This window comes from Pristiophorus japonicus, chromosome 12 (genome assembly GCF_044704955.1).
Source record: "Pristiophorus japonicus isolate sPriJap1 chromosome 12, sPriJap1.hap1, whole genome shotgun sequence".
Taxonomy (NCBI): domain Eukaryota; kingdom Metazoa; phylum Chordata; class Chondrichthyes; family Pristiophoridae; genus Pristiophorus; species Pristiophorus japonicus.
The window spans coordinates 40,821,784-40,837,389 of NC_091988.1; the positions used below are offsets into that span (position 1 = coordinate 40,821,784).

General features: G+C 41.7%; 1 protein-coding gene across 3 annotated transcripts in view; it reads right to left on the minus strand.

Moving 5' to 3' along the window:
• Positions 1 to 2,047: 2,047 nt before the first annotated feature.
• The window catches only part of hdac11 (histone deacetylase 11), a 143,619-nt gene continuing 130,060 nt past the window's right edge, over positions 2,048 to 15,606 (minus strand). For all 3 annotated transcript variants that reach the window (XM_070895345.1, XM_070895342.1, XM_070895343.1), the window contains 2 exons: positions 6,019 to 6,197; positions 2,048 to 4,971 (listed from right to left, as the gene is read on the minus strand). In XM_070895345.1, the coding sequence (XP_070751446.1) occupies positions 4,807 to 4,971; positions 6,019 to 6,197 (344 nt within the window). In that variant the 3' untranslated portion in view covers positions 2,048 to 4,806. The remainder of the gene's footprint in view (positions 4,972 to 6,018; positions 6,198 to 15,606) is intronic.

Consider the following 15,606-nt stretch of genomic DNA (forward strand, 5'->3'; position numbering starts at 1 on the left):
CATGATCTTATTGAATGGCAGAGCAAGCTCCAACAGCCAAATGGCCGACTCTTGCTCCTATTTCTTATGTTCTTATGAACTTGAAAGTAAATTGTAGACAACACCCATCAATAGTTTCATAAGTATTTGATATTTGGCTGATCGATAGCTTGGTTTTGGAGGAATTCCGTTCAGAATAGGTATCTGAATAATTTTCATTGCATCCGTTTACAATGGCATTACCAATAGATTTGCTGCGTTTTGGAAACTCAATAACAGCATAATGTTCTATTTTGTGATTATAAACACATCTTTACACGGAGCACAGCAAAATCCCACATACAGCAATGAGGTCAAAAAACAATTAATCTGATTTTGTTAGTTTTGGTTGAGAGAAAAATGTTGAACCGGATTCAATAAGATTCCCATCTCTTCCTCATATCGTGACATGGGATCTTTAATATCTACCCAAACCATTAGAACAGACAGGTGGGACCTTGGTTCACATTTCATCTGAAGGTCAGCAGCTTCAACAGTGCAGCACTAATTTAGTATTATATTGGAATGTCAATCTGGATGATTTGCTCAAATCTGGAATAGAGTTCAAACCTACACCATCTGAGATGCACTAAATTGATTCATGATAACTAAAATGTTTGATTCATTTAATCAGGTAATAATCTATTGTGGCATTAAATTACAAAATAATGCAGGTTAGCTGACTGATTGATAAGTGATCAGAGCTCATTTATATTTTAGAATAAATTACCAGGAAATTCACTTTGCAGTATATCTGACATTAAAAGAGAAGTCTAAATCAGGTCCCAAAACAAGAGTGGTCTGTCCTCATTCATGTTGCTTCATGCTATTATTAGGGTCATGTCAAGAATTTAAATCCTTTCTTGTTGAACACACACAACAAAATTGAGAGACATTAAGTACCAATAAAGCAAAATGCAGATTAGTCAAATTCCCTGTCAACATAAAGCTTTGTTTTAGTGGGTCTGAATCAAAGTACGTCAATGTTACATTCAGATTAAGTCAAGATTTTGACAAGATAGTTCCAATGCAAATTGTTTGATATGATGCTTGCATGAATATCAATCAGTGTATATAATTTAGCATTACTTATAACTTGGTAAAACAAATAGTGCGATTATCACCTAAATATCAAATGTAATATTTCAGATTTTTTAAAGTATGTATATTATTCTGTTTTTCACTGCTGTATTTGGTCAGACACAGGTGAATATACAGATTGAATCTGGGATCATATTTACAGAAAGGTGGGCAATGAAAAATTCCAATTTGACAGATCATAATTTCCATTATTCTGTTACAGATTGAACCTCCGTTATCCAGAACTCCATTATCCAGAACCACCCCTTGTCCGGAATCATTCCCGGCCACCGGGTGGCGCATGCACAGAACTCTGACATGAACAAATTGAAGTCCTTCCTCGCTGCCGACTCCCGCAATTGCTGGCCTGACCCCGCGATCCACCGCCACCCCCCCCACCCCCATGATCTCTCTGCCGCACTCCCACCCCAAAGCCAGCCAGCCCCGATATCCCCTTGCTCAGTATCTGTACGATCCAATTTAACGTGACCACCCCTCGTCCGGAAAAATCCCTTATCCAGAACAGGCCAGGTCCCGAGGGTTCTGGATAAGGGAGGTTCGACCTGTACTACTCTTGATAAATATTATTACTCGATAAAGATAAATAATTAAAGAAATTAATGTCAGCTACAGATCTTTAGGGCAAGTGATTTTTTACAAAACGTAAACCAAAGACATCACTAGCTATAAAGAGTGATGTGTTCTGCAGGATAGGGGTTAAATGGCACGTAGCTAAACTCAAGACTATAATCATATGCACTGTGGGCATATGTAAACAAACACAGCTACCAAAAAGGGTAAATCAATCAGAAAAATAATTTACTTCCTAACAAATGGAACAGAATTCATAATAACAACACTGTGTTAATTTACACAGTATTTAGCAACAGGCAAGCAAATCTTGTAACAAAATACAATGACTAGTATTCAAAACAATGCTGCAACTCAGTGTCATGTGCCCCGATTTTAATGTTAAATTGTTTGATTTTTAGCTGTCATAGAAAAATACATTCATAAATGATCGGTAATCAACAATAGTAGTTTAAACAGGACATGTAGAATTAAATACAATATTCAGTTGGTAACATCTTCACATAACAGAATGAAATCTGCAACTTTTATAACTGTAAGCCCAGTAATAAATAAAATATCATTTTATTTAGCGTCTCTCCTCTTAAACAGGATATGTGCAAATTTCTTCATTAAGATTTTGTTTAGGTTTTTCAAGAAAAATATAAAGACAGCAGTTCATTTGCATTAGATTTCAATATTCTTCTAATGGCTTCAATCCACATGCCTAGCATCGTAAAGGAGAGTGAACTAAACAAACTGAGATCACACAGATCAATCTTAAATTAAATGAAAATTAACCAATATTCAAAACAGCTGTTACTTTTTCTTTTTCGTCCTAGTTTCATGGCATTTTCAAATCAGCATATGGCATCACAATGTCCTCCTCGATCAAGGCAGGTTATACCAGGCCTTGGACATTTCCACAACCACCACCAATGATATTCCTTGCAAAGAACTTCATTGAATTTACAGCAGAGAAACAGGCCATTTGGCCAGTGTTTATGTTCCACAAGAGCCTCTTACCACTCTATTTACTTAATCTCACCCTATCAACATATCCTTCTATTCCTTTCTCCACCAGGTCTCCTAGCAAGCATTTTTCAGTAGTGTAAAAGTGACCCAGCGCCCAATTTCCTTCTGTATTTGGATAACTACACCACAACTAGCAAAGCTTACTTTCAGAATCCCAGAAGAAGCCAGAGTGTGAATGTCAGCCAAAACTGGACTTCAAACTCAGGTGTCACGTGGACATCTGCAAGGCTTACAACATGTGCAAAGCTTAACGGAACCCTTTTTTGGACAGTTTTTGCCTGAATATCCAATATGCATCACTAATGGCGAGGTTTCTCACCAGCAGAATAAAATCAGAGTGTACTTCTAAAGTACAATTTTACAAATAAGATAGATATGAATTGGAAAGGGCTATTTGCCAATCCTGGCAAATCTATTCAGAGATAACCTGCAGTCTCTCCCTAACACCCTGTCCCGTTACCATCACAGCACCCAGCCATTTCTTAAATGATTTCAAACTTTATTGCCTTCACTTTCCAAACCAGAAATCCATTCTACATGTTGATCAGTCTGTGTTTGAAGAAGAACTTAAATGTTTCCTACATTTCAACAGTGACTTAATTGACTGTAAACTGCTTTGGGATGTCCTGAGGTTGTGAAAGGCGCTATATAAATACAAGTTCTTTCTTTATAGCCAATTTTTTCCCTTCACTAGAATATACCCCTCCCTACCCTATAATCAAAATTTAATTTGAAGTTAATATTGCAGATTTACCGTTCCTATACAATTACTATCTTAGATGCCTCCCTTTCAATCAGTCCATCTCAAAACTGAGAAGTCCAAGTTTCTGCAGACCTTCCTCATAACTCGGTCCTATGTCTTGTGGTTCTACCCTGTACCATCTGCAGATATTTTTGTTCCGGTGACCAGAAATGGGCACTGTATTCAAGGTGTGGTCTGACCAGAGCACTGTACAGTTTAAGCACGACTTCCTACAACTTTTAAGGACAGATTTTACCTTTCACTGCTGGGTAGAAAACTGGCAGCAGCATGATAGGCCACCAATTATACACCCGCCAAATTTTACTTTCCATTGCTTTGCTGACTGCTGCTTTTAATTTTGGCAGTGCTAGGTTTCAATATGACCCTCTTCACAAAACAGAACAAAAAAAAGGAAACCCTAAAATTATTCCTCAGATGTAAGATCATTTAGTGATAAAATGCAAGCTTTGCAACTATTCAATAAAAGACACATTTAGTGCCAGATATAATGATTAAAAGGTCAGAAAATATCATCTTAGTCATGCTCTAATAGTATTTAAATTACCTAAAAAATTTAATTGCTACACGTTAATCCATAGTACAAAATACTTCCTGTAGGCCATAACATAAAGATACTCATTACGAATAACAACACTATCATATAAGAACACAGTAACATTTTCAGCCAGAAATTGAGAACAAAAAGCTAGACACCTTGTATTTAAAGGCACATTCCTTCACAAATAGATTGCTGGGCAATAAAATAAACTTTTATACCTGAAGTAATTTGACATAATTTTCCAGGATATTTCTGCAGTTAACTGTTTTCTCTGATAATTGATACTACAAAACAATCAAAATTACATTACTTCTCAACTTGTGTCACCATATCCTCTATTTTGAGTACAATGGAGTAAGGATAGTGCTTGCATATAATTATCACTACTGTGTTTCAACCATTGTATAGTGTGCATCAGGGTGGGAAAAGACTAACATTTTTAAATTTGTGAATTATTCAAAAATTGGGGTGTGCTGAGCTAAATGTTATTTGAATTTTTTTATTTATCTAGATTCTTCACACAGCCAAGTAGATAATATGTATTATTATTTATTAAAAATGTCCATGTCTTTATTGCACCAGAGAGGAATGTTCCTTTAAGATTTTAATAGTATTGTAAACCTATTTTTTTTGTTATCTTATCAACATTTATAACTTTCTTTAATCAGATTATAGAACATTGTTACTTTAGTATATAAATTACATTTTTCTCCAAACTAATGAAAGTTCTTTGCATTGACAGTGGTAGCATTGCAGCTGATACAGACTTGCGTATTAGAAATATAAGAGTCATTCATTTCACCTAAATCATCTCATGGTCTATTAGTTGCAAACGGTGCAAGTTAAGAATAGAATCAGCTATGATCCTAGCTGTGGACCTTTGGTAGCCTCCAGATGTCACCATCAGGATGGGTATCTTATGCTTGCGGGCTGCCTCAAAGATTGCTTCATCTCTTCTAATAATTCCCTAGACCAAAAAAAACTTAATGGAATTAGGAGATTGATGTCACAAGGACACATAACAGTTTGTTTTTCTATCATTACTAATTATGAAATTCCAACAAAACACTTTGGTCCTCCCCAAATATAATACAAGGAGCAATTTCAGATGAAAATATTACACATTTATATATTATCCCACAACTTAATTTCAGCATGGTAAATATTTCCCCATTGTAACCAATAGGTTCTAGCAAAAAAATCACAATATGGTAAAACAAAAATCTATATTTATGTTTTCAGCAGCAATTTCCTTTTTAAAGAATCAATATAATTATACATCTGCAACACAGCACAATTACAAATCACATTATTTCAGAAAGGAAATGGCATTAAACATAACATTTCATGATAAAGAGCTCTTTGGTAAATACAATAGACAATGGAGCATTGAAGCAATAAATGTTTTTTCTAGTTCATTTGAACACATTTTTGTATGCTCATTTATTTACAAATCATAAGTAAAGATACTTATTTAGGACAAAAAAGATTTAAAATATGTGCCTCTATATTAATAGCAAATATTGTTTTACGTAAATTAGCTGGTCCTTTTAAAATGGTAACTGTTAGTTTCCTCTTGTGTATCATGTATGTGCCAGTTAGGGAAATGCATTGAATTGTACCACCATAGCAAAATCCTTGTACAAAGCTAACTAGAAATTAGGTAATTGTTTGATTTATTTCAATTTATTTTAGCTGGGCAAGAAAAAATCGTAGTGCAGTAAATGCTGTACAATAGTGAAGCAGAAATTATGTACACCATTTGTTCAAGCTAATGACACTGACCTGAATAGAACTGAAACTTTTGCTGAAGTAGGTATAACAAAGCGTTCCTTTAAATCTTCTACAATGCGAAACACAGGTGAATATTCATTCACCTGTGTTTTATTAAGCTTGGCAGTATTTGAACATGTTGCATATTTCAAATTGAAGGCGCAACTTATTTTTGAAGTACTTTCACTGATACGTATGCAAAGTATAAACATCTGGATTGCCCTGAATTTGCCTTACGAACCTGAGGTGAAATAGCCAAACCTCCCAGTTGATCACCATCTAAGATGTCTGTGCCTGCATTGTACACAATGATGTCTGGAGTGACTTCCTGCAATGCTTTTGCCACATGTGTTTCCACTTTCTGCAGATACTCTAAATCTTCTGTGTCCCAGTCCAGCTCAATTTTCCACTTGATGGCTCCTGGTAACAATTCATGAATAAACTATTTAAAGCAATCAATCATTTTACACAGTTAACTCTACAGGAAATAAATCTTCAAAAACAGCGAGGCAAACAATATGAATCAAAATCCAGTCTACAGTTATTTACTTAAATAGGGTGTAAAGAAATATCCTTTCCGTACAGATTATTCTACAGGAAATGCAAAGATATCTCAATAACACATAATTGCTGATAACATTGGAACACGCAAAATCGTACCTGGATTTCAAATATTGTTAATACGAGAAAAGTAACGTTATATAACAACAATACCAAGTTTATCTTAAACTAATTATGACTCAATTATTTGTTATGAACAGTAAAGATTGGCCACTGCAATACAAGGAACACAGATACAACATGTAGTTCTTAGGTAAGTGTTATTCCAGGCAGGCCATGCGATAAATTCTCAGGGTCTCGAAACAACAATCATTAGAAGCTATTGTAATATCCAGTGGCAACTCCATCGGTGCAGAGTGAAAGCAATGATCCAACAATGATATCTTCAGATGACTGGAAAGCAGCGCCCAAAATTATTTCTGCATGGTAAATTTGAAGGAAGCCCAAGAAATTATCACTGGGGAGGGATTGATTAGTGCAGAACAGTGCACAAAATTGCTTCAAATGGTTGACTCATTAAATTGATCAATTTATAAGGAAACCAAAATGAGTTTTGCTTTTCCTCTGCCTTGTCTTTCTGTAGATCATAGTGGGGTAGCTGCTGCTGTCATATCACTGCATTTCTTTTTCATTTATTTATATAATGATTTTCAGACAATTAATACAGTATCGATGGATGTACAACATGGAGTCTGTCAGAAAGCTGTTGATTGTATAAATGCTTAGAATAAAGAAAAATCTATATGAAACATTGCATTGGAGCTTAGGAAGGAACATGGCAGACTACTGTAGTCCATCTTAGCACAAATATTAATGTTGCAATTTGTCAAAATTATTTGTATGAAATCTTTTGAAATCTTAATTTAGATTGTTGCAATTAACAATGTAACTCACTTTCAAGTTTCAACACCAAGCAGTACTAATGTTATCTATGGTAGGCCCCAGATACAAGGTATACTTACTCTCTTTGCTCTGTCCCAACAATGTTCCTTTACTTTACACCTCAGAACACCTTGTATTGTAACAATGTAACTTGACCAATGTCTTATTTCAACCATTCTCTCTCAGTAACACTGACAAGTTCCTGAATATTTGTGCTGATTCATGAACAGTTTTATGCCGTGGACTTAAGCCAAGTAGGAACTGGATTGACACTGCCTAAATTCATTTCATTGTTATCATTAACATCGTATCATTCTAGTACAAAAGCAAAATTCTGCAGATGCTAGAAATTTGAAATAAAAACAGAAAATGCTGGAAATACTCAGCAGGTCAGGCAACATCTGTGGTGAGAGAAACAGAGTTAATGGCCCCAAGTTTCCACATGATTTGCTCCTGATTTTTAGGAGCAACTGGTGTAGAACGGAGTATCTTAGAAATCGGAATTATCGCCATTTAGTTTGCTCCAGTTCTAATCAGTTAGAACAGTTTCACTTTGGAACATAATTTTTTTTTCAAAAGGGGGCGTGTCCAGCCACTTACGCCTGTTTTCAAAGTTTCGGCAGTGAAAACTTACTCCAAACTAACTTAGAATGGAGTAAGTGAAGATTTTTGTACGCTCGAAAAAACCTTGTCTACACTTTAGAAAATCAGGCGTAGGTTACAAATCAGGCGTAGGGAATGGTGGGGGGGGGGGTTTAAAGGGAAGTTTACAAACATTAAACACTTCAGTTTCACAAATAAAGAGCCATCATCAATAATAAATGATAAAAACATCAATAAATCAACCAATAAATCAATCAAAAAAAATTAATAAGAATTTTTTTTTAAATCAATAAATAAAACACTTTCTACTTACCGACTGCAGCACCGGGAGCCCTCCAACAGCGTGCTGGGATGCCCCCTCACCCCCCAGTGTGTCTCTGTCAGTGTCTCTATCTCTCTGTCTGTCTGTCTGTGTGTGTCTCTCACTCTCTGTCAGTGTCTGTGTTTCTGACAGCGAGGGGAGGGGGAGGAGGGGGTTAGAGGGAGAGGGGGGGGTAGAGGGAGGGGGGGGGAGGGGAGGGAGGGATGGGGGAGAAGGGGGAGGGGGGGAGAGAAGTGGGGGAGGAGAAAGGAAAGGGGGGAGGGGAAGAGGAGGGAGGAGAAGAGGAAGGGGGTGAAGAGGAGAAGGGGAGGGGGCGGGAGGAGGAGAAGGGGAACGGGGGGAGAAGGGGAAAGAAGGGGAAAGGGGGGAAGGAGAAGGGGAAAGGGGGGAGAGGAGCAAGGGAAAGAGAAGGGGGTGGAGAAGGGGAAGGAGAGGGGGGGAGAAAAAGAAAGGTGAAGGGGGGAAAGGAGAAGGGTGGGGGGGAAAACGAGAAGGGGCGGGGGGAAGGAGAAGGGGGAGGGAGGCTGAATGGGTCGGGCCCAAGACTTCGGGCAGGGCCCGGCCCCAGCACCAGATTTACAGGTAGGTGGCGTTGGGTCGGGTCGGGTCCGGGGTCGGGGGGAACGCGGGTCGGGGTTGGGAGCGCGGGTCGGGTCGGGGGGGCGGAGGGAGGTCGGGTCGGGTCGGGGGGGGGGGGCGGTCGGGAGCACGGGTCGGGGGGGAGGGGGGGAGGGTTGGTTCGGGTGGCGGGGGGGGAGGGAGGGAGGGAGCACGGGTCGGGTCGGTGGGGGGGGGGGGGGGCGAGGCAGAGGGAGGTCGGGTCGGTTCGTGTTGGGGGCGGGGGAGGGAGGTCAGGTTGGGTCGGGTCCGGGTTGGGGGGGTGGTGGGAGGGAGGGGGGGAGAGGGGAGCGCGGGTTGGGTCCAGTCCGGGGAGTCGGGTCCGGGGCGGGGGGGCGGGGAAGTGGGAGTCGAGTCAGGTCGGGAGGAAGCAGGAGCTGGGTGTGGGAGACAGCCTTATGCACACAGCCCCAGTGAGGCCATTCGGCCAGGGCTAGGGGCTGCGTGCTTTGGGCCACTCCCACACAGTTTTGGGCGCCTGGAGCTATGGCACATGCGCGCCCACTGTAGCGCGCATGTGCAGAGGTCCCGGCACTGTTTTCATCGCAGGGACCTAGCTCCGCCCCCCACAGCTCGTGTTGCGCTGCGCCCAGCTACAGAGGACCAGCAGGGAGCCTGAGAATCTGTAAGTTTTTTTTAGGCGCACTTTGTGGCGCGAAAAACGGGCGTCCAGGTCGGGGCTGCGCCGTTCTAGGCGCGGCCCGAAACTTGGGCCCTATATTCCCGCTTTTTCCCCATACACCTTGATGCCCTTCATTTCTAGAAATCTATCTATCTCCTTCTTAAATATATGCTAGTTATAGATGGCTACATAATGCTAACCTTGAATTAATTAATTTAAAGTACATCCAAGTTAGCTACAGCTGATCTTTTAAAATTTAGGAAATTGCGCCGTTTCTTCTTTGGTTGAAGGTCTGAGGAATAAGGCACCTCCTTTTTGATACGGAACACAAATACTTTCTCCCTTGTATCTGGCATGTTTAACACTTCTCCCAGTGCTTCATTGATTGCTTTTGGATGGTCATCAACTTCAACAGGAGGGAATTCAGAAGAACCGTGTCTGTGAGAAAAGGAGACCTGTTTCATGAGTTGTAGCCGTTTTTTCTTCAATATGCTTCCTTTCTTCCAGCACAGTGTATGTACGTTCTCCAGGTATTCTCCAATGAGCTTGTTCCTCAGTTTTACATCCAGTGACTTCTTTGACCCCCGAAGTCTCCTCTGTCTCTGCTCAGCCGCTTTATCCTCGTTTATCTTACTGCTAGGAATTCTCTCAGGATAGATCCCATTTACGACCAGAGTTAGCTCTTTCTCGCTGGCGTCATTGGTACCTGCAGTCGTTGCATGAGATAAGCTGCCAGCTTCAGCTCCTAATCTTGGAGAGCCAGTAGTGACTTCACCACCAAGCTGCCCCTTGACATCTTCTAGTAACTGACTGTTTCTTTCTTCATCTTTTAATCTCTGAGTCTCTGCTTCCATCGTGTCTTTACACTTGAACATGGCCTGGTGTAGACATAGAAACATTTGACTGTTGCTTTGTGCCGTACTGTCTTCAGTGAGATATCTGCTCTGTGTCGCAGTCCAGCTGTTCCGTTCTGTTAGCTCACTCTGGACTGTAAGCTCATGCTGTAGTGTATCTGAATGCAAACGAACAAGTTGCTCCAGCTCACGAGTCATTCTAATCATTCATCTCATTCTGAAGAGAAGTTAAGACACACTTCTTCGCACAAAGAACAGAAGAAGTGTGGAACGCTCTTCCATAAAAAGCAGTAGATAGGTAAGTGCTCATGGGGTTAGGGGTAATGTATTAGAATGGATAGAGGATTGGTTAACGGACAGAAAACAGAAAATAAGGATAAACGGGTCATTTTCCAGTTGACAGGCTGTAACTAGTGGTGTGCCGCAAGGATCAGTGCTTGGGCCTCATCTATTTACAATCTATGTTAATGACTTAGATGAAGGGACCATGTGTAATGTATCCAGGTTTGCTGACGATACAAAGCTAGGTGGGAAACTAAGCTGTGAGGAGGACACAATGAGCCTGCAAAGGGATATAGACAGGTTAAGTGAGTGGGCAATAAGTGGCAGATGGAGCATAATGTGGGAAAATGTGAGGTTATTCACTTTGGTAGGAAGAATAGAAAAACATAACATATTTTAAATGGTGAGAAACTATTAAGTGTTGGCGTTCAGAGAGATTTAGGTGTCCTCGTACAGCAAACACAGGAAGTTGGCATGCAGGTACAGCAAGCATTTAGGAAGGCAAATAGCATGTTGGCCTTTATTACAAGGGGGTTGGAGTACAAGAGTAAGGAAGTCTTATGACAATCGTACAGGGCTTTAGTGAGACCACACCTGGGGCCTGAAATTGGTCGATGTGTAAGGTTCGCCCATTTCTCGCTGGTATGCCAGTAGTACGTCGTTTCATACCGCCGAAACTGAAGAGGACAAAATTGGTCAAAATGTTTTCAGCGGTATGTCAGCGGTCTGCATCGGGCGGTATGTATCCTAGAAGTTGATCCAGATCGAATATCTCCTTGATGGGCATTGCGGCACGGAACTGCGCATGCGTGAATTTTCCCCCCCTTTTTTTTTTACACAAGTGTTTTACCCGCGATTTCAGGGGTCACCCACGCATGCACAGTGAGTTGAAGAGGAGGGGGAGAGAGAGTGAGAAGGAGCAGCAAGCTAGTCGACGGGCAGTTACTGGAAAGATACCAAATATAGTCCTACCAACTAATAATTCTTCAGTTTGAAGACTAAGAGATATTTAACAAAGCAAAAATCATACAAATACGATGGCAATGTTAACAAAGACATCCAACGCAGGAACATCGAGAAGGAGGGGAGGTTGAGGGCGCCTGCCTTCGATGAGACGGAGTTACCTGCCCTGCTGAAGCACATAACAGCGAGGTACCCCAAGCTAACCAAGGGCTCAAGTTTCCCTAAAGAAAAAAAATGGCGTTCACTTACCTGGACGCCCATTTTTTTTCTCACCACATGCACCCTCTGGCTCCGGCGCTACCCGATCCGAATCTGTAGGGCAGAGCCTCCAACATGCGCTGAAACCGCACAGGGCATGCGCTGAAAAAAAAATGGCCACCAAATCGCGCATGCGCACAAGAAAAAAAAAATAACCATTTGCACATGAGCAGTAGAAAGTATTAAAAAAACAGTACATGTGGGGACTGTGTGGATCACCATTGAGAATCCATTGGTGGCAGAGGTAGGTCCTCAGGTAGGAAATACAGCTTTGTTCACGAGATGGCTGCAATGGAAGGGCACAAAGAAGACAAAAGGGCCAGGGACGGTGAAGGGGAAACCATAAGGGCGAAGAGATTTCTCGTAGAAGAAATTGAGCCCCCGGTAGACTTAATTGAGAGTAGATGGGGAGTTCTTAAGAACAAGGGGAGCTTCGGTAAAAATAAGCTTAAACGGTCTGCACTCACAAAAGTTTGGGACCAGATCGCAGTCGAGTTTAATGGAATGTCCATGAATGTCCAAGAACCGGTGTGCAGCTGAAAAAGTGGCAGTACCTCAGACAAGCAGTGACTGTAAGTAATACGTTAGACTTACATTTATTTGGGCTTTTAAATATATGTATATTTATGCACTGCAGTAACATCTGTAAATATGATCTGTGTGCGTGTGTGTGCGCATGTGTTCAGAAGGACCCTCTCTAGCAGAAGGTGGTGTTACAGATCAACCGAGAATGGTCATAAACTGGAGTAGGTCTGCCAAGTAGGCTGCAACTAACAGCCGGGGAGTAGAGGACAGTGTCAATGATTAAATGTCACAGGAGAAGACCAACAATCAATGCGGAAGCTGGGCCCAGTTTTCCATTAGAGGGTAAGCCCTGCAAATTGCAGAGTCTGGGTTGGATAAATGTTACGTACTGCGTGTGCTTCCTATGCTTCTCCTTCCTCAATGCTGCTAACCAAGCATCTATGTTTTGTTTCGCAGAGGTTGAGCATCAGGAGGAGACAGAAAGTGCTCCTGAAGTTGAAGGAGAGAATGTTCAAGAAAATGCCATGCCACCTATTTCAACTCAGGAGAATGATGGGCAGCAAGAAGTCATAGGCGACGAGATGGTTACCTTGGATTAGGAGGTGCTGAACCCCTCGAGGATGTCAAGCCCTTTCATGAGTGAATCAAGCGAGAGGACTTTTCTTGGTGTGACGTCTGAGGCTGCGGGTACAAGTGTGTCGCAGCAAGCCACACCTACGAGATGTCATAGGAGGGCGAACTCCAGACCTGATGCAGAAACACTGGACTCTGAGAACATAGTACACCATGTGGGGATGAGTGGGGACAACATCCAACAATCTCGATTGCTCCTGGAAGCCTTTGGTGGGGTGAGGGCAAAAGTGGGGACTGTCATTACAGATGGAAAGACTTTTGGGACAGTTAACGAGGTAGTATCGGCAATAGGGGGCTCACCCAGGCTGTCCTTAATGCAAGGAGTGCTTTCTACTCTGCACCAAATTAAAGGGTTGATCCTGAGGCTGAGGTTGACTACGAAGAGGAACCCGGACATTCCACTAGGATACATTTTGGCTCTGTCCCTGTTGTAGCCCAGTATTAAGGAACGCCGTGCTGGAAAAGTAACAGATTACACCTGGGGGTACAGAAGTCTGCAACTACAGGCACAAGCAGGGGTAACGGCATCTACTGGGGCAGGATTGGCGCACAAGGCTAAGGAAGAGGATAGATGTTTGTTTTTTCGTTGCTTTAGTTGATTGTTCTTTGTAAAGTTTCCCACGGTTTTGAATAAAGTTTTTAAAGTTATGAAGGTTTAAACATAAGTAAAGTCAAGCTAAGTACAACTGTGCTGTACAAATGTTTAATAAACATTTTAATTTTGGACTTTGAACCTGACTCCTGCACTTCAGTTTTTAGTGCTGCACTAATAAATATTATAGGATAACCGGACTCAACATGTAAAATGGCCTCACCCCTTCCAATTATTGGTTTAAATGATACAGGAACAGGTTCCAGTACTAAGGTGTTCATGGATCCTGCCTTGCTCTGGGTCACAGATACATGCAACGAAGTACCATGGTGCATATATCAGTGAACCTCACCCAGTCTGGATCCATTAACAACTTCGTAGTATTATCCACCTAAGCACTCCAACACTGCAAAACTCTACTAAAACATAAAAGATTTGTGGTGGGAATATTTAATAAACATAATGTAATGTCCACCTAAGCACTCCAATATTCCATTAAAACATAAAGATTTGTGGTGGGAATATTTAATATAAATTATGTATTTTCCACCTAGGCACTCCAATACTTTATAAAAACATAAAAGATTTGTGGTGGGATTATTTTTTTTATTCAATGTAATGTTCCATCTTTATTAGAGATCACTGCTGCTTCCCTTTGAGCCTGGAGTGTCTTGCACGGTCCTTTGTGTGCAGACCTTCGGCCCGGGCTAGCAGCGGGCCATGTGGGTGGAGGACCTTCGGCCTGGACTAGCAGCGGGCCATGTGGGTGGAGGACCTTCGGCCTGGACTAGCAGCTGGCCGTGTGGGTGGAGGACCTTCGGCCTGGACTAGCAGCAGATGCAGTCAACATCGCAGAGAATCGGGAGAAGGCTGTACTGGATGCCAAAAGAAGACTTCGATTTGTCTGTTGGTTTTTTTCATAATTGGAGGTTTCAAGAGGTTTCCTTGTACTATTTTGGGCAGTGAGAGCATTTATTTATCATCGCAGGAGCATCAGTATTGGTAAGTTTATATTTATTTTAAATTTTATACCTGCATATAGTTAGTATTTGTTTTTTAAATTACCTTTGTGTTTATTTAGAAGAGACAGGGAGTTCCTTCGGCCGGGGATAGGAGCGGGCCAGCACGGATTCTCTAACTGCAGGTAAAGGTTTTTCCTACGGTGTTTCTAGGGTCTCTGTGCCAGTTTAAAAAATTTGGTTGGTGGGGAAAGTTTGCCTTATGTAAAGAAATGGCACGCAACCTTCTTTTACAGGTACACCAGCGCCAGAATGTATGGCGCCAAACATTCTGGCGCTGGTAGTAGACGCCAGCGCCTCGACATTGGGAAATCTTTGGACTGAGCTTCGGCGCCAAAAAGTTCACTGGGCGACGAAAAAACAGCGCCCAGTGATGGGCAAAATTGGGGCCCATGGGTGGTCGTGGAAAGACCCCCCCCCAAAGGAGTACAACCGAATATGGGATGAGACCAGGGACGCCGTGCCCTCTAAAAGTACGATGATACGCACCGTGGAAAGGTGCTGGAAGAGGTGGAACGACCGGGTGAAGGTAGCAAGATTAAGTAATGATTTTATTTATGCATCCCTGCCCCGCCATGTGCCATGTACCATGTAAATGTAGGTTCAGTGTCACACAGATGATGTTATTTATCTTAAGGTAACAGCGATGTATTTATGCTTTTCAAGCAATGACAAAAGGATCAGCGCAGTGCTTTTTTTGTGTGTGTGCGCATGCGATGTTAAATGGATTGAAGATTTTTACTTTACTTTCTGCAGAGGAAGACACCTGTAATAGCAGCGGATCAGTGTCGCAGTGGGGGGGGGGGGGGGGGGAGGACCCATAACCCAGGAGCCTCTTACTGACATTGAGATCTGTGCCCTGTCCCTGGTTGGGGATAGCAACCGTGCCACCACCGGCATTGGAGCTGACCCACTCACACAAGATGGTAAGTTGATTAAAAGGCAGTCTATGTTGTGGTCCTCTCATGTCATGTAATGTAACTGTAACTGTAATGTTGGCCTGATGAAATGTAATGTAAGTTTATTGCACTGTAATGTTGGCTTCATGTAATGTACTGCAATATTGGGGTCATGTAACACAATGCATATATGTAT